At 38.6% G+C, this 25,464-nt stretch overlaps 1 protein-coding gene across 8 annotated transcripts in view; it reads right to left on the minus strand.

Annotated features, from left to right (window-relative positions):
* The window catches only part of farp2 (FERM, RhoGEF and pleckstrin domain protein 2), a 127,511-nt gene that overhangs the window by 56,217 nt on the left and 45,830 nt on the right, over positions 1-25,464 (minus strand). For 7 of the 8 annotated variants that reach the window (XR_008906983.1, XR_008906982.1, XM_056750746.1 and 4 more), the window contains exons 10-17: positions 18,738-18,901; positions 18,588-18,656; positions 18,421-18,478; positions 18,098-18,293; positions 9,081-9,262; positions 6,818-6,907; positions 6,462-6,595; positions 34-115 (exon numbers count right to left, since the gene is read on the minus strand). Coding sequence is in view for 6 of the 8 variants with exons in the window: in XM_056750746.1 (XP_056606724.1) it covers positions 34-115; positions 6,462-6,595; positions 6,818-6,907; positions 9,081-9,262; positions 18,098-18,293; positions 18,421-18,478; positions 18,588-18,656; positions 18,738-18,901 (975 nt within the window). In the remaining 2 variants the exon portion in view is untranslated. The remainder of the gene's footprint in view (positions 1-33; positions 116-6,461; positions 6,596-6,817; positions 6,908-9,080; positions 9,263-18,097; positions 18,294-18,420; positions 18,479-18,587; positions 18,657-18,737; positions 18,902-25,464) is intronic. The other variant, XM_056750747.1, reaches the window with a different exon arrangement.

Below are 25,464 nucleotides of genomic sequence, written 5' to 3' on the forward strand. Positions count from 1 at the left end.
TGCTTTTTTTGTAGAACTAAACTAAAACCTTACCTTCAGGGCACACATGTTACAGAGCATTACGTCTCCAATTCGATGGCAATCTCCTTTGACATGAGCGTTGCGTCGTCCCTCCCTCCAAACAGTTTAAAAAACATAAAAAGTTGAGGCAAAACAACACAAGAAAACTAAAGGTGAAATCATTATTTTTATCCAACCACAACTATTGCCTGTTGCGTGAACATTTCTCTTGTGGAAAAAATATTTACGTTTGACTGCAAATAGTACAGTTTTACAATGGCATCAGTCACTGTGAATCTTTTTCTTCTGCATGATGTTACACATGATATTCTATCCAGTCCAAAATAATGGCCAGAGTGACAAAATATACTGAGTGCACCCTCAAAATGTTTTAAAAGAAACATTTCAATTTAAACAAATTACACATCGGTTAAAGTTTAATTTAAATTTGCATTTTCATCAATCCACCAATAAAGCTATTGTATAACACATAATACAGTGCAAGACATTTAGACTAATTTCATACAAAAAGAAAATGTTAATCCCTGTCCAAATTCACATTCATTAAGTTGATTTTGTGGTCCATTGAAGAAAAAGGAAATGACATAGTTATGAAACAAATAAGGGCGTGTTGCTATAGGTATGAAACAAATAAGGCCGTGTTCAGACTTGACATCTTTTTTGGAGTGTTATAATGTATAAAGTAAAAATACTTAATTACAGTACTGAAGTATTTTTTGTTAGTATCTACACTTTTTTATATTTCTGCAAACTTCTTCATTTTCTCCACTACCTGAGTATGTACGTTTACAACTTACTACAAAAAAATCGTAGTAGAAGAACAGAGAATGACCATAGTCCAATCAGCGAATAAGCGATCTGGTCACGTTGACCGCGCATAACCAAGCACTGGTTAAATATCAATGCGCAAATGCACGCGGGCATTCTCAAATCATTTGCGGTAAATTTCTACACAAGCCCGGACATGCTAGTAAAACAATAATTTTTTAGTCCATTTTCTCTCAACAATGCAGATTTTTTTTTTTAGAATGGAAGCAGAAAATGTGACAGCACCTCCTACTTCCATGGTAAATGACGAAGACCCATGGCCCAATTTACAAGAAATGTTCTCTGAAATGAGTCTCAGAAGACTCTTCATACCGGATGATGTGTATCTTGTGCTGACCTAGAGAAAGATACATTTTGTAATTTAAAAACTCTACGTTCAATCTCAAGGAACACATTGAGGCACATTTTTTTGTTCTGTTGAACACAAAGTGAGATATTTTACGGAATTTAGGAACACAACCCGTTCTGGGGCATCTTTGACTACCATTTAATTTTTCCTACTACGGCAGTTAATGATGTCACAGAATTAAAAATTGCTTACTTGAGTGTGAGCAAATTATTTTTGGGTGAAGCATCACTTTAACATTCCAAATAAATATAAATAATTTTTATAAAAATTGATTAGACAACTAGCTAAACACAGACCGGAAGTTAACTGCAGTCATGTACCTGTGTCGGATGATACGGTCTAAAGAAACTAGAAAATCATATAGAAACTAGAAAAATAGAATATCATACAGAAACTAGAAAAAATCATCTCACACTTTCAGAGAAAGCATCCACATTCTCTTAAATATTGTGGAGAGCTGACCTCAACAAAGAGAAGATCAACCATTTTTGGAGCATACAGGTGGCCTTCACATTCTTTTCAGCTACCTCTGGAGACACTCCCAGAACCCTCCAGTGTAATCTCCATTGTGCTGTAAGTACACCAAATGTACACTTGACCATTCGTCTGGCATGGGGAAGACGAAATTAAAACTTGCCTTTCTCCAGTATTGTGTCCAGGGTAAGGCGGAGGATGTTACGTCACAATGGGAATGCCTCATCTTCGAGGAACACATACGGCATGGCTCCAAGATGCTCTGCTCCAGGGAGGGGAGAGTTTTCAGGTATCCTCAGGTTGCTCTGGTATGGGGGGATTTGAAGGCAGAGCCAGCCAGTGTTCCTCCATCACTGCTCCTACCATAGGCGCCAATGTCTACAAACCTAGAGCGATACCTGGCATCAACAACTGCAAGTTTTTTTTTGTAGTTTTAGTATAGGGACCCACTTGATGGAGGGGCAAAGGTTCCAGATTGCCTCATATACCTGGCTGACTATTCCAGCCACACAATGTAAAAACAATCTGAACATTGACAGCTTAATGACTGTAAATTTTCCATACAACATGTGTTACGGGTGTTTTTCCGTCTATATACTTTCTCGAATTGCATTATGGGAGCGTGATCACTGCTCCGACAACTTTTGATGGTCATGGACGTATAAGAACAGCCATAACACAAAATTTTACCCAATTTTTTCCACTGGTAAATACTCTAAATAAAATATTAACACAACATTTCAATTAAATGACATGCTTTATTACCATTATTACTGAACAGGCCATGTAAAGTATGTTACAACAGTGAATTTCGTTTGATATTGTTAACAAAAAACGATGTTTTATCAAGTACAAACTGTTAACTATGAGTGATTATTTGTAATACTTATTACTTGTTTTTGCCTTCTCCTCATCAATGAATGTGCTATCTGTTAATTTACAGTTTATTGGTCAGTATTTTTAACCTGCTTGGTGCGCAGGAAGTAACTATCCATCCCCCGCTACATTGTGTGACAGACACTGGTGAACTACAGCTCCGCTCTGTGTGTAAAAGGTAGGCTATGTAAAACATTTATGGAAATTTTAAATTATTGTTTTCTTTGTACTGTAGAATTAACAAGGGCAAGTGATATTGTATAGTTTGGTTAATGGTTTTCGTGGTGTATTTCAAATGAATTTACAATGAACGCTATTTTAAACGTAGCATCTGGCCGTCTCTGTTTCTGTTTGATTATTTATAATTTATTTTATATATATGTATTTATACAGTAGACACTGTGTAACGCTAAATGAGGGAAATACACGCATGTAAGGTTAATATACATCCAGACGGTTTTAACAAAAAACCTGACAGGATGATCAGACATCAACGCGAAGCGGGGGCAAGTGGGTTTTTTATGCGACAACCACCACAGGTAACTTTCCTTACTTTAGTAAGGTTACGGTTATCCTGCTTATAGACTGATTTCACGCATCCGCCATGTTGAAATCAAAAGCGAGGCAGAGGTGAGAAGAAAATTGTAAAGACAGAAAGACTGCAGTGGTCTGTACAACCAACCTAAAATCTTAAAGGGGTGATTCGCCGGAAATACGTGTTGTTCTTTGTCTTTGGCGTGTTATAAGTTGCCCATGCATGTGTAAGACACGAAAAATTGCAAAAATTATGTATTTTATCTAGAAGCGAATGCTCACCCAGACCTGCCTGTTACACCTCGTGTAACCACACCCCAGCGAATCTACGTCAGTTCATAACACGATTTGAGTAAGACAGCCCATATCTAAACGCAAGTAAGGTGGGCGGTCTTGTTTATCTCATTGTACCGCCGCTGGGGCAGCCTGATGTTCTGAATATGGTAAGAGGCGTTACATTTCCGTGCAGTATTCGACCAATCACTATGCCCTAGTGAACTGGCCAATCATAGCACACCTCGCTTTTCAAAGCAATGAGCTTTGCAAAATATCAGGGCGTTTCAGAGAAGCGGAGCAAAGAGGAGATATAAATATGCACAATATGTGGAAAAAACTGCTTTTTTATACCTTAAATCATGCATACACATTGTATTGCATCTAAAGCCACCAATAAAATATTTGTTTTAGCCGCGTTAAATGACCCCTTTAAATGTGACAATATAAGCATAGGATGCCACACGAACGGTTTTACTTTACCACTTAAGCTGTACCATCACATATTAGTGACTTCTAAACGGCCATAAACAGGTTTCATTCGCACGCACATTTAATCTAACATTGTTTTTAAAGTCAACATATAATTTGTTTATTCATATCGTAGACACCCAATGGTAACATTAGTCTATCTGTTCTTACGTTTTTTCCCACCTCCGATTCGTTTTCGAAGCTAGAAATCAGTCTATTAGACTGCTACTTGCCATATCATGAGTGCGAACTTATTATTTTCTTTCTTACTCTCCTACTAATAGTTATTTTCTAAAGGAGAAGAGGGGACCACTACCAAAGATAGAAGAAATATTATCATTGTTAGCATTGAAGACTTGATGGCTACTGACAACAGACACACTCTCTCTCACACATGCACACCCACATGCAAACTTTCTGCATCTCTAACACATACACACACACTTTCAGCATCTGTAATATTTTTAGGTTTATACAAATTAAGGTGATACATTATTCATTTTTTTTAGACAGTAGCCTGCCGGGTATAATTCAAAACGTGGGTCCAAAGCAGCAAAAAAGGGCACCAAGCAGTACAACATACCACATAAACTCCTTCGATCGCTGTCAGACTTGAATGACTTTCAGAATCCTTGGAAGATTTAAAGGTAATTAAGCAAATTTTTTCATCATACTGCTTCTCTATTGCCACCAATATTGTTCTAAGTATTGTTGTCAAAAGTACGTACACTTTATTTGTTAAAATCTTATAGTGATAGTTCACCCAACAATGAAAATTCTGTCATCACCAAATAGTGTATTTGTATTAGTCATCACCATTCATTTGTATTAGTACCGGCACTCATACAATGCAAGTGAATGGCTGTCGCCACTGTTCGGTTACCAGCATTCTTCAAAATATCTCCTTTTATGTGCTGCGGAAGAAGACCTCTTACAGTATGTCTTTCTATTTTAGTCATTATTACTTATTTAGTAATTACAAATGATTTGTATTCATTAAAGAATCTGTTTTTATTACAAAGTTGTTTTTGTTTTTAATAATCATTAATATAATCACTGTAAGAACACAGTTAACTAAACATTCTTTAGTGCTTATTCAAACTTATGTATACTGTAGAAAAACAAATGTTTACTGTAGGTAAACTATACATTAAGAGTATTTTTCCATTTTTTAATTACTAGGGAAAGTCAGTGAGTGTTGGTATACCATTAAATGAGTGAAATATATATGCATATTTTAGAATCTTTAAGACTGTAAATCTTATTATATTGTATTGTTGTTGTGTTGAATGTCTGTACTAGAAGGTTCCAATACCAAAGAAAATTCCTTGTGTGTACAAGCACACTTGGCAATAAAGCTCTTCTCATTCTGAAATTTCCCTGTTTATTTATTGTATACCATTAAAACACAGAAAATGTCCACTTTTCTACTATAGGTTTACCAATAAAACACAGAAAATAACTTTTTGTAATATACATTAAAAAAATAACATTTTCTGTTATTTAAAAGTTTCAGTAGTTATACCATTACGTTATACACAGTTTTTTTTTCCTGTGGGCACACTGTCAATTAACAGAACATTTTCGTTTTTAATTACGGTAAAAAGTCTGTGTAATAAACTGCTGGTACTTTTTCCTTTTTATGACGTTTTTTTTTTTACAGTGCAGAACTGGCACATAATCCTGAAGCCAATGTCCTTTATAACAGATGAGAGATTTTATTTATACCTATTATTAAAGTGATCTTGTGTTAAGCTTTTTAGCTGGTCAACAACTAGAACATATAGCCATTATATAATTTACAGACACTAAAAGAAGCACAGCAGCCTGGGGCAGTAAAATAGATCCTGTGAATAGAACGCCATCTAGTGGCAAATATTTGAAACCTTGAAATCTTAATATTTTATTATTAGTCACCCTTAGTTTATTACTTTGACATCACAGTATTTAATCATTTTAAAAGTACAGTGTTTTTTTTATTTCCAGAAAGCCTGTGAATTTAAACATCAGAGTATTTGGAAGGACATCAACGATATGCTGCATTACATGTGTTGGACTAGCTTAATTATTGTTTCAATACCTTTATGTTTGCATTCCGTTTATAACTATGAAGGCCTATGTGACAAATGGAATCACTTGAACTTCTAGTAAAATTTTTGTCAATGCACTTTCATGTGGATCTTCACATATTGGGCATTTCTATACAGGTACGTAAACGCGCAACCTGTCAAGAGAGGGATCAGAAAAGTTGGACGACTCACCTTAAACAAATGCAGAGACGTTCCTCCGGGCTGATGGTCTCCCTGAATTTTGTCTGCGTTTTTGCAATCAATGGTGCAATGATTTGTAGCAGGGTCTTCAAATTGACAAAAGCAAAGGCAAGAGCCAACTTTTCGACATTTCTGCACCACACAGCACTAGGCTAACGTTAAACATCACTAGTTAACAACGTTACCTGTTGTTATAGCTAATTGTAACCAAACGGCGGAAGGTTTTTTTTTTTTTTTCAAACTTTTGATTCAAAGTCAATTTTTTGTGTCAAAAAAGAAGTGAAGTCTGAACACGGCCTAAGTACTGACATTATTATCTGTTAACACCATTAGTGTGTGTAATGTGTTAGGAGAGGGCAAAGTACCAAAGAGTCAGCCTTTGGTCGATCTCTTTGAGGAAACCTCTGTGGAACTCATAGATGGGGTCAATGTTGGAGAACAGGAGGTTCATGAGACGCTCAGGCATTACGTTTTCTTTAATCACTGCACTGCGGAACCACTGAAGCACACGCATGATATTAAACACATCATCATTTAAAAGACAATTCAATTAGAGTTCATCTAACACTCTGTTCAGATCACCAGCGACACCCAGCGACAAAGCAATGGTAGCCTGGCGGTCTGAACGCAGCTTTACAGAGACACTGACCCTATTTTAAACATAAGTAAGCTGAACTCATTACCCTCATGATGAGTCATGAGTATAGAGGACTCTGCTCACCACTGTGATGACCTCCAGATCCTTGAGATACGTTCGCTCTGTTGTCAGAATCTCTTTAGCTATGAAGTAAGCTTTATCTGTAGGGTATCTCTGAAAAGGAAAGCATTCATATTATTAGTGTTATCAAATTGACTTTTCACCCGAAAGTGAAAATTATTTATTTCATTATTTTAAGGACGATCAAACCCAGTTTAAAAGCACTACAGACTATCCTTTGTGAGATACAGAAGTGTACATAATTGTTGGTACCCTTGGTAAATATGACCAAAGAAGGCAGTGAAAATATATTAGCATTCTTTCTCGTTATGATTTTTATAAATCTACAAAATTCTATATATAATCTTATATTTAATCAAAGTAAAACAATTTGAAGTGGGAGGAATGTCCAAATGTTGGTGCTTCCGTTTACCCACTCATTTTCCATAGGGTTCAGGTCAGGGAACTGGGATGACTATGGCAGGATCTTGATTATGTGCCCAGTGACCCATTTTTGTGTTGTTATGTTTATAACCAATGCCCTAATTGAGGATCTAACCATGACCCATCTTAAGATTTCTAGCAGAGCAAGTCAGTTTAGATTTTCATTTAAATCATGATGCCATGTATCTGAACAAGATGTCTAGAACCTCTGGTATAAAAGTAGGTCCACAAAAATAAAGATCTGGCAGTAAATTTAATGTGGATGTAACGCGATGTATCCTTGCATAACCGTTACTTTTACATTTATGCATTTGGCAGACACTTTTATCCAAAGCGACTTGCATTGCATTTCGGGCTGGGCGATATATATATATTCACAATAATTATACATGTCTAAATCGGTTCTGTGATAATGCACAGCTCTTCTGTTAACTATGGCTCTTATCAGTAGGAAGTACTGCTCAATCTAAAATCACTGCAAGCTTGAGTAATTTATAACATGCATTTGTAAAAGCAACACTCGGCAAACATCATCACTATAAATATACTTTATTATCATGAAAATAACTGAAAAGGTTTGAGGAACAGCGATATAATATGACCATTGCCATTTCCCAGAACTAAACATTAATCTTCTGTTTCCCATATTCGAAGATTCTGCGCAAGAGCACCCTCTGGCTTTCGGTTCTGGCTGCATTTAAAAGTAATTCATTGATAAACTGAGTTGCATTATACTATACATTTTTTTTCTAAGTATGTGCAATCCCTGGGATCGAACACATGCGCTTGGCGTTGCTAGTGTCATGCTCTAACCACTGAGCTACAGGAAACCAATACTGTTGATTCACTATAAGTTTGTGATGCACAAGCACAAACCTTGAGGGACTGTATCGAGCACAGAAATACTACATCATATGCCCAACTCGTTTTTTGACAAGTTGACCATGTCAACCATGAGGAACCAGTATGTTTAACATTGTAAAGGAACCAGTATGTTTAACATTGTAAAGAAGTCAGAATGCATGAAACACTGCAGTTTTCCTTCATTTTTTTCTGACCCCCAAATTCCACTGATATCCATTTGTAATCTTTGGCCTCTCAAATTCTTCTCCTTGCTGTGCATTAAGACAATATAGACACATATCCTGTTTCAGACAGATGTGCAACATCTTCAGTCGATTGAAATGTCTTGATCATTGTCCTGATGTTGGAACTTGACTTTTATATTGTTTTAACTATTTCCTTAGAGCTACTTTCTATTTTGTGTAGCTCAACAATATTTTGGTGCACATCAGAACTGTATTGTTTGGTCTTACCCAATGTGATGAATAAATAAGTGGATTTGTTTTACTTAATATTTATTCTGCCTTGATGCCCGATGACTCCTGAGATAGGCGCAGGCTCCCCGTGACCCGAGGTAGTTCGGATAAGCGGTAGAAAATGGAATAGAATGGAATATTTATTCTTTTTTGCAACAAGTAATAAATTGGCAACATCGTAATTCTAGTCACCTTGGTGTGCTAAGATAATTTTAATATCAATGTGAACATACTTGAAAGATATTAACGCTAAGTATTTCTAGTGGTATCAATAATTGTGGCCAGGATGTATAAGATTTTTTTTCTAATGTGATATTCCACCCCACTTCCAATTGTTTTAATGAAATGTTGGATTTTTTTATAAAAGATCAAAAGGAGAAACAATGTAGATATTTTCACAGCCTTCTTAGCTCGTATTTAACAAGGGATTAACAATTTTGTCCGCTCTGTAAATTTTAAAATGTTTCAAAACAAAACAAAAAAACTGATTAAAGCCTGAGCAGGTTGGCATGCGAGTTGTATACCTTTCTCCTGCCCTCTTCCTCTTCATCTAGTCTGGCAGCGACCACCTCATTCAGGATGGGGCTTTGCAGGGGTGAGGGTGCCTGTCCGGGAAGACTGAGGGTGGACATCTGGAAGGAGGGTGACAGGCACAGCGGGCCCTTGGCGTTAAAGTGGGGCAGCTGTTGGCTATCAATAGTAGAATCTATAGTGTGAGAGCAAAAAGTAAGATTATGAGTTAAACCCTGCACACATGCTAAATTCTCACAATATACCGGTTTTGACAATAACCCTGGTTCTTGATATTGCGTTTAAGATACACATACGATAATAACGTACTTCAGTGCCAGTATCTGGTTAAATACCAGTTTGACAAGAGCCACAACAGTTACAAATTCTTATTCTGAAACTCTTATTTTGAAAATGATTCATTGCTCAAAAGACAGGAAAGCTAAATCAACTAAATTAAAGATTACATTGACTTACAACATTATTTATTAATTTCAATACATATTGCAAAAATATAGTTACTATATTTATTTTGGCCACAATAAACAAGTAGTGAAAATCTGGTTTTGTGACAGTGCTACTACACACACTGCAGGGATAAATACAACAAATTATGTTTTTTAACATCCATCCAAAGGGTCTACAAACAACAGTTTTGTTCAAAGCAAGGGTGTCAATCTTTTCTGAATAGCAGAAAAAACAGAGGACTTAAAGCACTAATAATTCAAACATTCTAAATATTTGAACACTAGTTCTGTAACAGTCTTGTGCTGCCCTAAATGATACTGAGAAATCAGAGCAGTAAAAGTTATTATGCACCAGGGCACACAGCTGTTCCCACTTGTGATTGTTTTGTAGCTCCCTCTTGTGATTATTTTACAGCTCTGTAAGAAGGCCCTGAAAACACAAAACTATTTCTTTAAATAGTACAACAGAGAGAGGGACAAAATGTTTTTTTTTCTTTACAGCGGAGCACCTCATCAGGGAAAACAAGTATGCAGAGGCTGGGCATAAACAAGGAAGAAAAAGGTTGCTTTACAACATGGAAATAATTTCCTGCCGAAGGATTATCAGCAATTACACTGGGTTGGTGAGACAGCAGCATTTTACAGTTTAACCAGTTTCCCAGGGAGGATGATAAAGGATAAATGGGGCGGGGTTTCTGTAGCCTGGCTGACAGCTTGAACAAACATAGAGGCAGTGCTCCACATTAGAACAAGGCTGTGGAATGTTGCATGAGAAGTTAATGTGAAACTCTAACCCAAAAAAACAGACTCATGCGATCGTAGTTTCCACTTGGATTCATCACTGCAAAAACACTAAATTTCAATTGGTAGTTTTAGTTTTTAACCTAACCGAACTCTTTTAATCTAGAAATTAAAGTATTGCACTGTTTGCAAAGTGTTTAAACTGATATTAAGTCTTAATCTGCCCTGAGCTATCCCCGAGGTATTAATTATAAAAATAACATACCAAAGCCACTGCTGTCACAAAATCATCTGATAAGGACATAAGATAGGATGTACAGTTGAAAGAAAAAGTATGTGAACCCTTTGGGCTTACTTGGATTTCTTCATAAATTGGTCATAAAATGTGTTCTGATCTTCATCTAAGTCACAACAATAGAGAAACACAGTCTGCTTAAACTAATACCGCACAAACATTATACGTTTTCATGTTTTTATTGAACACAACATGTAAACATTCATAGTGCAGGGTGGAAAAAGTATGTGAAACCCTAGGCTAATGACTTCTCCAAGAGCTAATTGGAGCCAGGAGTCAGACAACCTGGGGTCCAATCAATGTGATGAGATTGGATGTGTTGATTAAAGCTGGCCTGTCCAATAAAAAAAACACACACCAGTTTTGAGTTTGCTGTTCTGAAGAAGCGTTGTCTGATGTGAACCATGCCTCGCACAAAAGAGTTCTCAGAAGACCTACGATCAAGAATTGTTGACTTCCATAAAGCTGGAAAGGGCTTCAAAAGTATATCTAAAAGCCTTGATGTCCATGTGTCCACGGTAAGACAGATTGTCTACAAATGGAGAAAGTTCAGCACTGTTGCTACACTCCCTAGGCGTAGTCGTCCTGTAAAGATGACTGCAAGAGCACAGCGCAGAATGCTCAATGAGGTGAAGAAGAATCCTAGAGTGTCAGCTAAACACTTACAGAAATCTCTGGCACATGCTAACATTTTTGTTGACAAATCTACAATAAGGAAAACATTAAACAAGAATGGACTTCATGGGAGGACACCACGGAGGAAGTTGGAAGTTTTTTTGCGGTCCAAAAAAAACATTGCAGCACGTTTGAAGTTTGCAAAAGAGCACCCGGATGTTCCACAGCACTACTGGCAAAACATTCTGTGGACAGATGAAACCCAAATTGAGTTGTTTGGAAAGAACACACAACGCTATGTGTGGAGAACAAAAGGCACAGCACACCAACATCAAAACCTCATCCCAACTGTGAAATATGGTGGAGGGGGCATCATGGTTTGGGGCCGCTTTGCTGCCTCAGGCCCTGTACGGATTACTGTCATCGATGGAAAAATTAATTCCAAAGTTTATCAAGACATTTTGCAGGAAAACTTAAGACCGTCTGTCCGCCAACTGAAGCTTAACAGAGGATGGATGATGCAACGGGACAACGACCCAAAGCATAGAAGTAAATCAACAACAGAATGGCTTCAACAGAAGAAAATACGCCTTCTGGAGTGTCCCAGTCAGAGTCCTGACCTCAACCCGATTGAGATGCTGTGGCATGACCTCAAGAGAGCGATTCACACCAGACATCCCAAGAATATTGCTGAACTGAAATACTTTTGTAAAGAGGAATGGTCCAAAATTTCTCCTGACCGTTGTGCAGGTCTGATCTGCAACTATAGGAAACGTTTGGTTGAGGTTATTGCTGCCAAAGGAAGGTCGACCAGTTATTAAACCCAAAGGTTCACATACTTTTTCCATCCTGCACTATGAATGTTTACATGTTATAAAAACATGAAAACGTATAATGTTTGTGCGGTATTAGTTTAAGCAGACTGTGTTTCTCTATTGTTGTGACTTAGATGAAGATCAGAACACATTTTATGACCAATTTATGAAGAAATCCAAGTAAACCCAAAGGGTTCACATACTTTTTCTTTCAACTGTATGTTGTTAAAGGCATGACTTTAATGTAGAACCAAACAAAAAAAAACTAGAAACCAACCACAAATACTTACAAATTCATTGAGGTCACACATAAAGCATTCAGTCAGTTAAAAAGCTGTATGAGATTTTTAATAAACAATATACTAAAGTAGGTTAGGTTATGATAAGACATTAACATGAGCAGTGAATGCAACAGTTAATTGGTCAAATGTGTTAAGTGGAGCTATATGTCCTAGAGATTTTAGTAAGAACATGATTAAATAAACCAACATTTTCAAAGCATTTTTTTCAGTGGTGTTCTAAAGGTACATCATTTATTTAAATGACTTATTCTTAAATGTATTTTCGGCACTTAAACATTTCTAAAGTGTAGAAAAAAAATGTCTGAAATCTCAGTTACCCAAAATGATAATATAAAGGGAAAAGTAGTAAACACACACATGGACGCATGCAAACACTTTTTCCACCTTATATTTGTAAATGATATATTAACTTAATACCATCACTGAACAATCATGACAGCTATACAGGACTTTCATGTATACATTTTCCTACTAATCTTTTAAAACAAAAATCATTTTCGTGCCACTACTAAAGGTGTGTATGTAAACACATAAGTACTAGTTAATAAAAAGATTATGGAATACATGGAACAATCAGAGATGCTGTTCTTTTGGTCTGAAAGAAATAAGAGCTATTTGACTATTGCTTTAATATTAATATTATTTCTATTGATCCTTACTATTTCCAAATATTGGAAATGCAAAGTTGCACTGAATGAGATCATAGAAATTACATTTCTGCAATTTAGACAAAAACATCCCTTGGACCACACAAAACAAATTCAATGAGAAAAAATGTCAGCCTAGACTTGAGCATTATGAATATTCAGTATCTATTTGTGCTGGCATTTGTGGTAGGACAGTTTAACAGTGCCTCAGTTTAACATCATATGTCACTTCATAATATGACAAAATTGAATGACAACTTTCGTTACGACAAACATTATGACTTTAAATACTAGGTAACAGATCAATAATGTATATTAAAATTATTTAAACTACAATGTTCATATTTAAGTGTTACTACTGAACGGTTAAGGATTTTATAATGACTTGAAAATATGCAGATTTTTTGATGAATTCCCAAACCTTACATAATAAATACAGCACAATACAGACTAACTTGACATAGACAATTGGTTAGATCAGAAGGGGAAAAGGAGTGAAAATCCAGAAGTGTCCATGATGAGGGAAGAAGCATCACTGGGGAAATGGCCAAATAGTGCCTAGAGCAGAGTTTAAGAGCAGGCCAGGCCAACGCTTGCTTGTGAGAGTAGAGAGAGCTCCAGCAGTATAAAACCAACAGGATACAAATAAAAATTATATGGGCTATATTTAGTTTATCTCAAAATGACAATGAGTATGAAGTCGTCTGGTTACAACAAAAAGGTTTTGTGTCCTACACTAGTTCACTTTAGTTCGTTGTAAAAAGAATATGATTTGCCCAGTGAAGTAGACAAAGATAGTAGGATTTTGATCGTCAATATAAAGGACAAATGATATGCATATGCCTCTTCTTGAGCTCACAGAACTCAAATGTACTTATGGAGACAGTAACTGCTTTTCACTTCAGAGCCTAGAACAGAAACCCAAGGCAGTTATGTAGTCTGGATGTCACACAAAAATGCGTTTGGATAGAGCTGATATTACCTATAGACGGTTTCATCTTAACAACATAAACAAACACATTACTCCACATGCGCACTTTTGTGACGCAAACTTAACTTCTGGTACACATTCACAAACAATAGATTTCTGTAGATTATTTCTGATAACAATCGAAAGAAACCGAGAAGAACCGTAACTTGGCTAAACTTGTCTCTCCAATATTTTGAATTTAAACTGCGAGACCAAGCTCAACCGCTAGATGTCAATGTACCATACGGTTTACTTAAATACGACCAAATATAGGACCCATTCAACAAATTGTTTATTTAATAAAACAAACAAACAAACAAACATTAAATTCAACAAATCATTTACTTAATATAATTATTATACAGTAAAATAATAATATAAATCAATATTAACATAAACTAAACTAAATGTAAATAGTTATTATTATACACTAGCCAAACACAAACCGGAAGTTAACTGGGGTCAGGAGGGCGGGCATCCTATTAAACTGTCTATTAGGGCACTGTGCATTATTCGAAATGGCATATGTGTAAATGAATTAGATGAGGCAATTGCAGGCAAACAGAAGTTATCCTTTAACGCACCAATAAAAGATTAAGAAATTAGCATGCGCGTATCAGAAGGAAATTATCAAAAAGCTCCAAATACAATATTGCAGTTCTGGTAAAACATTGCAGAAAATGGATTTATACTACTTGAATCAATAAATCATGTTATAAAAAAACATTTTTAAATGCTGCATAAACCGAAGTCTTTAACAAATAGTTTTTAAACTTAATCCACTTCTTTAGTAAAAGAGTTCTTCAGAGTGCAGAACAGTACTCTACTCTCAGCCAGTCTGTCTCATTGTTCCAAGGTGACCACAGCGAGCAGGATGCAGTTCATAGCCAGACATGACGGAAGAGCGGAAAATGGGAAGCGGCGACCTGACAAGAGCTGAAAGAGCTGGATAAGGACGCGGCGATTTGACACGTCTTCACTAGAAAATTTCAAATGCTATTAGATTATAAAAGATAATCTTAAATCTATAATTAACCTTTTTATTAAGTTTATTTATTTTTATTTAGCCTCGACTTGTGAGCACTTTCGAGGTTGTGCAGAGGCAGCAGCTTTTGCCAGTGGGGAACTGGAATCCCCTGGTTGTGCCTGGTATTTTTCCTCGATTGGAGTTTTGGGTTCCACGCCACCGTTTGCATACTGTTTTGCACTTTTTGCCTGGCCGGGGGAATGCTTTAGAATTAGAATTTTAAAGTTTAACATAATTAATATTGCATATAGGAATTTATATTTTTTTATATTTGACCTGTGTTTCTCTGTCCTTTATCTTAAATGTGTGCTTTCACTGTGCGTATGTGTGTGTCTGTGCTTGTCTGCGTGTGTGCGCGTCCGTGTGTGTGTGTCCATGTCTATGTGTGTAAGTACTTGAGTGTCTATGTGTGTTAGTATGTGTGCATATTGTGTGTGTGGAGCGTTTGTATGCGGGTATGTCTGTCTTCGGTGTTTTCAACATTTTCTTGCTTTTACAGGTATATAACTTTAAATGATTTGCTTATGGTCAATATGTCTCATGTATAGCTTCTTTGTAACAATGAAAATGTAAAAAGCGCTATATAAATAAAGTTGAGTTGAGTTGAAAAGAAACAGCTCACTAAGACTTATCAGAAGAACTTATTTTAGATGATCCTAAAATAACAACAAAAAAAGCCGTAGTGTAACTTTGGCTCAAATATGTATTACAGCTAAGACTGGGATTTTATCAAACCCCTGAGTATTACTCACCAGCACTGAAATATACTGTGCAAATACAGTACTTGTAAATGCAAAATACATAATTCTATGAAAGCTTAGCAAGTCATATGTAATGTGTTTTCCTCGCTTAAATGACAATATTGTGAAAGTGTATTTTTTCCTGATATGTAGTGGTGTACTGAATATCTGCTACTTAATCCAGAGTTTAATTTTAAAGGTTATAAAGGTTTGAATGTGATATAAAAACTCAAAGTTAAAAAATTTTTAAATGCACAGAGTGTTAAGGATATGACTATTCTAGGTGACACTAGGGATGCACCGATACTACTTTTTCCTTTCCGATCTGATTTCGATATCTGAATTCTGCGTATCTGCCGATTCCGATTCTGATCCGATACTAGCACTGTTTTTCATGATCAAAGTAGACTTGCATATTTTAACTTTTATTCCCAGAGGTGGATAGTTAAGCATGTTTACTTTCAAGTACATTTTAAAATATCTGTACTATATCAGAGTACTTTGGACAAAAAATGCTTTCCTACAGAATGAAGCACATCATACTTATTCCACTACAGTCCATAAATAAATGTTTTTTTTTTACTTTAAATCCATGAGTACATTAAAATCTACCATTTTCCTTTACTTAAGTATTTTTACTTAAAAGTATGATTTTTTTAAATGTAATTAAGTGCTGTATTAAACTTAAAAATACAAACAAAACAAAAATGTGGTCTCATAAAGCACAGATACTTACAAAATGTTTAATAAATAAATCTCTGTTTATTACACAAAGCTACCACAATATAAAAGTCTCCAAACTCGCTCATGCACATCCTGGACACAAAATGATGCGCTTAATACATTCGCTTCTATGTTATTTAAAGTCATGCGCATTGGACGCAGAATGATGCGCTTAATGCACCCGCTTCACTAAAGCGCATCCCGGATAGAGATGATCCTGTTGTCGCGGGGATATTTGATTCCCAAGGATCGGATCGGACTGAAGAGAACCCGTCAGTCCGATACCCGATCCAGCACAAAAGACCCGGATCGGCCCCAATTCCGATCCAGAGTATCGGATCGGTGCATCCCTAGGTGACACAGATGTTGAATTTCCCCCTTCAAAAAGTCCAAATGTGAGATTTGCCTAAATGTGTCCAGCCTACCATGATTCGCAACATAACAACTGAATAAAGTAATTTGATCTGCAAAACACACCACTTCCCTTTAAGAAGCTGCTGCACCACACATGTTTGAAAAACAGTGAAAACTTAGGCCACATGAACACCAAAGGTATTCATAAGAGACAAGGTCAGGTGGAGATATGTATAATTAAGAGAGAATTTGTAAGAAAAGTGGTAGATCAAAGCACTTGACAGGAAGTGCTAAAAAAAATATTAGCACTGATTCTATCATTGTGAGGTGGATAGTTAAGTGCTGGTTATATTCTACATTAAAAACCAATTACTCATTCTGTTGCCGTTAGGATAAGTAGCCAGGTTATTAGGGGTGTGGTACTTTTTTAGTTGGGTGGATCCTGGGGGTCTCCAAGGCCTAGAGCCCTGAGATTGTGACACTCCAGCAAAAAACTATCCACCTCTGATCCACCCAACAGTGGGTTGCTAAAGAAGAGATTCTGATCTGGAGGCAGATCACTGTCTGACCCCCAGTCAGAGTCAGACTCAGAGCTACCATTGGCAGACCCTTCTGTGGCCGTGGGAGGATAGCTGAGCTGCTCCAACTGCTCAACCAGATCATTAAATTGCATGGCCGAACTGTCTTCTGAGCGTACCGAATAAGCTGGGAAGTTAACCATCGAGCTGGCCTCAGAGAGGTTCTCTGAACCTGGCAGACGCAAGGAGGAGGATGAGTTGAGTCCTCCAAAACCGAGCGAGAACGAGTCTCCGGCAGAAACCAGCGGAAGGTTATCCAGCGAGCTACACGCCGAGCGGTTGTTGACTAGCGAACTAGTCTCAGAACGGCAAAAGGCACTCTCTGAGACTGCATTTGAGTTGCCATTAAGGTCCTCAAGGCCGAGGGCGTATGTGGTGATCTGCACAGGGTTTTCATGACTGAATTTAAATTTCTCAGCCTTCTCTTCATCTAACCCATAACAGTAGGCCTCTGCACCACCAGCGTAAAAGGACATTTCAGATGGATCATCATCTATGTACTCCTCGCTAACGTGCAGTTGAGTGCAGACCATTGGTATCTTGTATGACATATGTCTGGAATGCATCAACTCCGCCTCAAAAGCCTCAGGTGTGAGAAACCCCTTTTTGACCCCACATCCCACTCCACATAAACCCACCACCCCTACCCGCATGCTATCCTCATTGCCATTTTGGGACTGCTGTGCACTAAAGGAACTACTCTCTACACACACAAACAAGGGGCTGCAGTCTCCTGCCGACTGGATATGAGTGGCACCTGGGAAGGCGTAGGTGGATTGAGAGTTGGTCTTGATGGAGTCCTTCATGGGACTGGGTGCTCTGGCAGGCTGCTGTGTCTGCTGGAAATGCTGGACCTGGTTTGGGGTCTCCTTTAGCATGGGTGAATGCAGGGAGTGGAAGGAGGCGGTGGCAGACGACACAGGGGCCCTTAAACTGTCATTGAAAGACAGATTCTGGATTGAAGGTTGATGTATGGATAAAGAACGTGGTAAAGGGTGGAAAAAACGGTCAGTTATTCCTCTGTCATTGGCTGTTCAGCATTGATTATATGCTTGATCTTTATATTAAGACTTTACTAACCTGTTTTAGAACATCAGAAGCCAAAGAATGAGCTGATATGCAAATGTTACTGTTCCTCCTGTTAAAAACAGCATTATCAGTACCAAGTAAAGATGGGCCCACAAAGCAAAGACCAAAACATAAACAATTCAAACCTAGAAATAGTTATAATGAGAGAGTCTACTTACCTCTGGTAGGGAGTTCTTTTCAGCCCACTGTCCCTCACATACTCGACCAGCTGTTTTTGTGTCCTCCCACTGACACATACACACAATGTTTTGATAAAACTAAAAATTGCATTGTAATATCCATAAGACCATCTTAACAAATGCAGACACCTGTATCTAAATGAAGACCCTCTGTTGAAGAAAATGGCTTTAGATTTAGGCTGAGGCTGATCTAACAGACGGAAAAATGAATGATGCTCCACACAGTTCTTCCAGAAGATCTTACACTGATCCCGACTGGCCATCAGAAACTCCAGCGTATCCTGATGAGGACCCTGTGGAGTGAAAGGTTGTCAGGTTAATAAGTATTTGGCGACATGAGGAAACAAATGGTCCTAATTTTTAGCACTCCATTTAAGTAAACCCCCAAGAATAACAAAGGACATATCTAAAATGATTATATGAGATAAGAAATGGTTCTATCCAAGCACGCTCCGTAGCTTTAAAACATTATTCTATAAATGTATTATTATGTGCAAAATGAATGCTTTGTTGAACCTTTAACTGCAAGACCTAAACCGAAACTTGGGATTTGGGTGACGATTCAACTAGTTGTTTAAACGGTACAGCTCCAAATAGTCGACACTGAAAACAACAGTATTATACAAAATATAACACAAAATATTATTGTAGTGGAGTAGGCGGGGCGAGACCGTGGTTCGAGTCCGGTGAGTAATTGTGAATGAGCGCCAGCTGTGCGCACACCGGCCTCGAATCATGTAGGAGATGGGAGCATATAAAAGGAACGAGCGACCGGACCGTCGAAGAGAGAGGACCGGGCCCGAAGTGTTTGTATATGCATTTATGTTCTAGTGCTTTGTATTTATGTTTTGTTCGCTGGCGGTCGGCCGTGAGGGGCCGCCGGCTGTTATTATTTATATTAAACGTTTGAATGTCTTCCGGTTCCCGACTCCTTCCTTCCCTTTTATGGAGATGTATTACATTGGTGCCGAAACCCGGGAGGAAGGAGAGACATGCTGTCGGAGAGCCCTCGCTGCTGAGGGGCATCGTGGTGCTGAGGAGTTCGGGCCGCGTGGACAAAGGGCGTCCGCCAGTGGCTGCCCGAGGCGGTGGTTCTGGAGTGAGGATTCGGCTGGGACGGAGAGCTCGCTGCCGTGCTCCTGGGTCGAAGTGGGGTGGCGGCTGTCCTAGAGGGATCGGAGGAGTCAGCGCCGTTGGCCGTGAGCTGGAATCCTGCTGCCAACAGCCATGATGATGAGGAGCAGGAAACGGCGGACTGACTCGCTGCCGATGCCCTCACATGGAGGAGCCATCGCCAACCGCCAGGAGGTGGAGGAGGATCGGGCCGTCCACAGGACGTCCAGCACCACCGCATAGCACCGCAAGGAAGAGCCTCTCGGCTGGTTGAGGAACGAGCGGCAGCATGTCAGGGAACCGGACAATTTTTTTCCCTCTCTCTTTCCAGTCGCTCCGAGGGCCCCTGTCTTCGTTGTCTCGTCTCGTCGCTGCATACCCCCCCACCCCCCCCCGAGGGAGGGGGAGGGAGCTTGCACATCTCATCGGAGGCGGTCGCATTTTCTCACTCCCCGTTCTTGCCCATATCTTCCCTGCTTTGTCTCCGGTCTTGTCTCGTCTCATCTATTGAGAGACTCTCTCTGCACTGCTCTCGAAACTTGGAAATTATGTATCTGATCAACTGGTCCCTTAGCACAATTGACACCATTTTCTCGACGAGAAACAAAGGTTCGGGTGAACCTGAATGCCCTGACGGAACGTTCGCAGCTGGCTACACGATGGACGCGTGGGAGAGATGGCGGATCGTGTGTCTGGCCGCTCTTTCCGTGGAGGACATTGAAGATATCTACCTTTTCGGAACCATGATAACAGGTATTATGATGATTGGATTATGCTTTGCCCTGGGTTATCGAAAAATTCTTAAAACGGGAACAGCTGTCCAAAGCCTCACAAGGCTTCCCGTTTTGACAGAGGCCGTGGGAAGAGCGGTCAGCACTGAGACTGAGACTATTAATCGCAATATGGATTATATCTTGAAAAAGCTCACGGCTATGGAAAGGAAAATTGATGATGCTAGAGACCAAAATGAACAAAGAGAGTAGCCGTGGAATTGGAATGCGGTTTACTCGCCTCAAGACAAAACAACTGCAATCTTATCTTTTTCTGCCCCCCTGAACCAGGATTGGCCTTGGCCGAGGGCGATACTGGAAAAACAACCCTGAAGGGCAATGTGGCGAGACGCTCTTGCGTTCCCTCCCCCATCATACACACACACACAGACTTTTGGACCTTATCCCATATACAGACAGACACACACACAAACACAGACTCTGACCGATTCCATACCTCCGTTGCTTTGACCCGCCAGCTTGGCAAGCAGGTCTGTGTTAAGCGCCGTAATGGCTGCAGGACCGGATGGCTGCTTGCCGGAGCTGGATTACATACCCTGTTGCAAGTCTTGTCTATGTGTCCTGTGTGCTTGTTTTTCTCCCCACCTTCTTCATGTTATGCTGTATTTCCTTCTTGATACATTTCGTTGCATAGTACTTGTACATGTGTAATGACAATAAATTGAATCTCATCTCTCATCTCATCTCATCTCATGTAACCAGCTCTCATCCTTTCTCACCCAGAACAACCTCCTGGCCAGCAACCAGTCTGGTTTCAAGAGTGGTCATTCCACTGAGACTGCACTGCTCTCTCTCATTGAAGCCCTGAGACTGGAAAGTCATCCTACTGGATCTATCTGCCGCCTTTTACACCGTTAACCAACACATCCTCCTATCCACCCTCAAGGTTATGGGTGTCTCCAAAACGGTTCAATGGTTCAGGTCTTACCTCTCAGGAAGGTCATTTAGAATATCCTGGAGAGGTGAGGTGTCTGAGTGCCAACATCTTGACACAGGTGTGCCACAGGGCTCAGTTCATGGTCCGTTGCAATTCTCTTTATACATGACATCCCTAGGCTCTGTCATTCAGAAACGGGGCTTTTCCTATCACTGCTATGCAGATGATACACAACTCTACCTGTCATTTCGGCCTTAAGATCCGACTGTTTCTGCACGCATCTCAGCTTGCCTTGCCGACATCTCGCTCTGGATGAATGGCCATCACCTGCAGCTGAACCTTACAAAAAGAGAACTGCTTGTAATCCCGGCCGACACAAGAGTCATCACAACTTCTCCATTCAACTGGGCTCATCAACCATCACATCTTCCAGTGGTGATCGATGATCAGCTTAACTTGATAGATCAAGTTGCCAGCACCGCCCGGTCCTGTAGATTCATCCTCTACAATATTAGGAAAATTAGACCCTTCCTATCAGAGCATGCTACGCAAGTCCTAATACTGGCTCTTGTCCTGTCCAGACTGGACTACTGCAATGCGCTACTGGGTGGACTTCCAGCTTGCACAACCAAACCTCTACAGATGATCCAGAATGGCGCGGCAAGACTTATCTTTAACGAACTGAAGAGAGCACACGTCACTCCTCTATTCCCCTTCTACTCCCTATAGTCGCCCGCATCAAATTCAAGACTCTGCTCCTGGGCTACAAGACCACCACTGGTTCGGCACCCCATTATCTTCACTCACTAATTCAGACATACACTCACCTAAAGGATTATTAGGAACACCTGTTCAATTTCTCATTAATGCAATAATGGTGGTGGTGTAAAGGTGTGGGGGATGTTTTCTTGGCACACTTTAGGCCCCATAGTGCCAATTGGGCATTGTTTAAATGCCACGGCCTACCTGAGCATTGTTTCTGACCATGTCCATCCCTTTATGACAACCATGTACCCATCCTCTGATGGCTACTTCAAGCAGGATAATGCACCATGTCACAAAGCTTGAATCATTTCAAATTGGTTTCTTGAACATGACAATGAGTTCACTGTACTAAAATGGCCCCCACAGTCACCAGATCTCGACCCAATAAGAACATCTTTGGGAAGTGGTGGAACAGGAGCTTCGTGCATCCCACAAATCTCCATCAACTGCAAGATGCTATCCTATCAATATGGGCCAACATTTCTAAAGAATGCTTTCAGCACCTTGTTGAATCAATGCCACGTAGAATTAAGGCAGTTCTGAATGTGAAAGGGGGTCAAACACAGTATTATGTACCCGCCAGATCCCTACGCTATGCAAACGAATGACGTCTTGTGGTGCCATTCCAAAAAGGAAAAAAAAAAAGTCTCTTACGCACCTTCTCCGGATCTGTTCCACCTATGTGGAATGATCTGCCCGCTGCTACAAGATCTGCAGATTCTGTAGCCATCTATAAGAATCGTCTGAAAACAAATCTCTTCCGTCAACACCTGACTGATCAGTTCTGAATTCATTCATTTATTTATTTATTTATTTAATTAGAAATTAGATATTATTTATTAGAATGATCTTACTCGTTGTATAAATACCATGCACTGTTCTGTGTTTTAACTTTTCTGTTTTTCCTGTTTGCCCCTGTAAAGCTGCTTTGAAACAATACACATTGTGAAAAGCGCTATATAAATAAACTTGAATTGAATTGACTTCTATTTCTTCTCTACTCTTTATAAAAAAAATTGTATATATAACTTAGCTCGTTATACTGCGTTAGGTTATATGAGTCCAGTCTTCTTTTTTTTGATTGTACTTATGCTTTTTGTTGTCCTTATGCTGTCCCAATTTGCTTCCATTGCTTACCCCACCTGTAAGTCCCTTTGGATAAAAGCGTCTGCTAAATGACTAAATGTAAATGGCCCAATGTGAGACGGCGCTCCCGCAATTCGCATGAGCAGAAGCAGCATTCAAAAAGTAATTTCTAGCGCAGTTTAAGCTTAAAATGCTGGTGCATGGTTATTTTTTTATTATAATAGTGTGTTTTTATAACTCTCATGCATATGCAGCCGCTTTAGACTCCTTAAATGATCCTTAAATATGAACTTATGTTATCATAACATATTTGTTCTAATTATTTAATGATTACTTTACTCTAATTTCCTACATTTGGCTCAATTCTCTGCCTATATCGTTTTTTTTGTTATATTATAAACATGTATAAATCTTTTTTTTAACTTTAATGTGTTGCCTCCTGTCATATAACAAGAAATTTATCGCATTGAATTTCACTGTTTCACAGTACATATGGTTAAGTACTGAAGTTTCTTGGCGGAAGTTTTCACATTTTCATGAACTAGTTTCACATTATAAATGTTTTATAACCCCATTGGCGGCACTCAACTCGGTGGTAGAGGGCATCTGGTTGACTATCTACTGTATTTGCTGGAATTTGTTGATATAATATAAGTGTTGAGTACAGTAGGAACTCAACCAGAATGAGCCTTAGTAAACATTTGAACGCACAATAGTGATGTGAAAAATATTCATGTTTTGTTTTACTTGGTGATGTTAAATGAAGACTGTTTAATGTTATTATAAGATGTAATATTGAACTTAATTGCGTTTGCGCTGTGGTGGATTAGATTATCCTTAAATAAAGATACATTTATTATAAAAGCTTACACGCAAATAGGGACGTATTATACTGTGGTAATGGAACTTTTTAAAAACAATCAAACGGTTCAACAGTTTGCTAGTAAAAGGACAGAAAAGACAGTGCATGGATATATTTTTATTATAATAGTGTGTTCTTAGAACTATCAGAAATTTGCAGTCACTTTAGACTGAAAAAAAATGGTCCTTAGGCGAACCTCTTTGATCAAAACACGTTTGTTCTAATGATTTTTGTTCTACTTGTTTAATTATTATGTCCTGCATTTGGTTCAATTCTCTGCCTATATCGCATTTTTAATATTATAACGTGAATAACTCTTGTTTTAATCTTTAATGTGTTGCCTCCTGTCATGTAATAATGAATTTATAACATTTAATTTCACTGTTTTAAAAGGACACGTGGTTGAGTACTGAATACGCAAACTCTCGCGCCTCCTGGCGAAAATTTTGCGAACTAGTTTCACATGTAAATGTTTTTTTAACTCACCGCGGCGGTAAAGAGCATTCTGGTTGACTACCTAATGTATAATACAGTTAACTGTAGTAATAACAAAATGTGTCATTTACATCTGTGTATTAAGGAAATTTGGTTTATTTTGTAGATTTCAATTAAGAACATGGTACAGAATCATGATACTAAAAGTATCACGATTATTCAGCTGGTAAACTATCATGAGATGTGTTTATGGCAGAGGTGGGACCAAGTCATTGCTTTACAAATAACAACTAATTTCAAGTCCTTGCATGCAAGTCTCGAGTCAGGTCCCCGGTCAAGACATACAAGTCCAAGTGAAGTCTTGAGTCAAGACAATCAAGACCAAGTCGAGTCAAAGTCCTCCTCAAGTTTAACTTTCAAGTTTTTCACAAGTCATTAGTTCTCTTTCCCCAAATCAGTTTTACTGTATTAAATAGTATGGTAGATTTATATGAATTAATGTCAGAAAGGCTTCACAATGTTTTATACGGGGTCAGTTGTGGTCTAGTGATTAGAGAGTTCGACTCGTAGTCAGAAGGTCGCTGGTTCAATTCTCAGTGCCACCAGGAAATAACTGAAGCAAATGTTACTTAGCATAACTTGAGCAAGGCACCTTACCCCTGTTTGCTCTGCAGTGATAGCTGCCCACTGCACCATACTTGTAAGTCGCTTTGGATAAAAGCGTATATGATAAAATGTATATGATATAAAAGGGCACTGGTAGAAATTTACTTCACAAACCTAACTGAAGATATAGCTTACGTATTATAGCTTTACGGGACACACCAGCTATTCTTACCATTCCAGTTTTGGGTCTGACCTCTATAACTATAATTAACTATACCATTGTATATCAATCCATAAAAAATAAATTTAACATATCTTTAA

This window comes from Triplophysa dalaica, chromosome 6, assembly GCF_015846415.1.
Source record: "Triplophysa dalaica isolate WHDGS20190420 chromosome 6, ASM1584641v1, whole genome shotgun sequence".
NCBI classification, from domain to species: domain Eukaryota; kingdom Metazoa; phylum Chordata; class Actinopteri; order Cypriniformes; family Nemacheilidae; genus Triplophysa; species Triplophysa dalaica.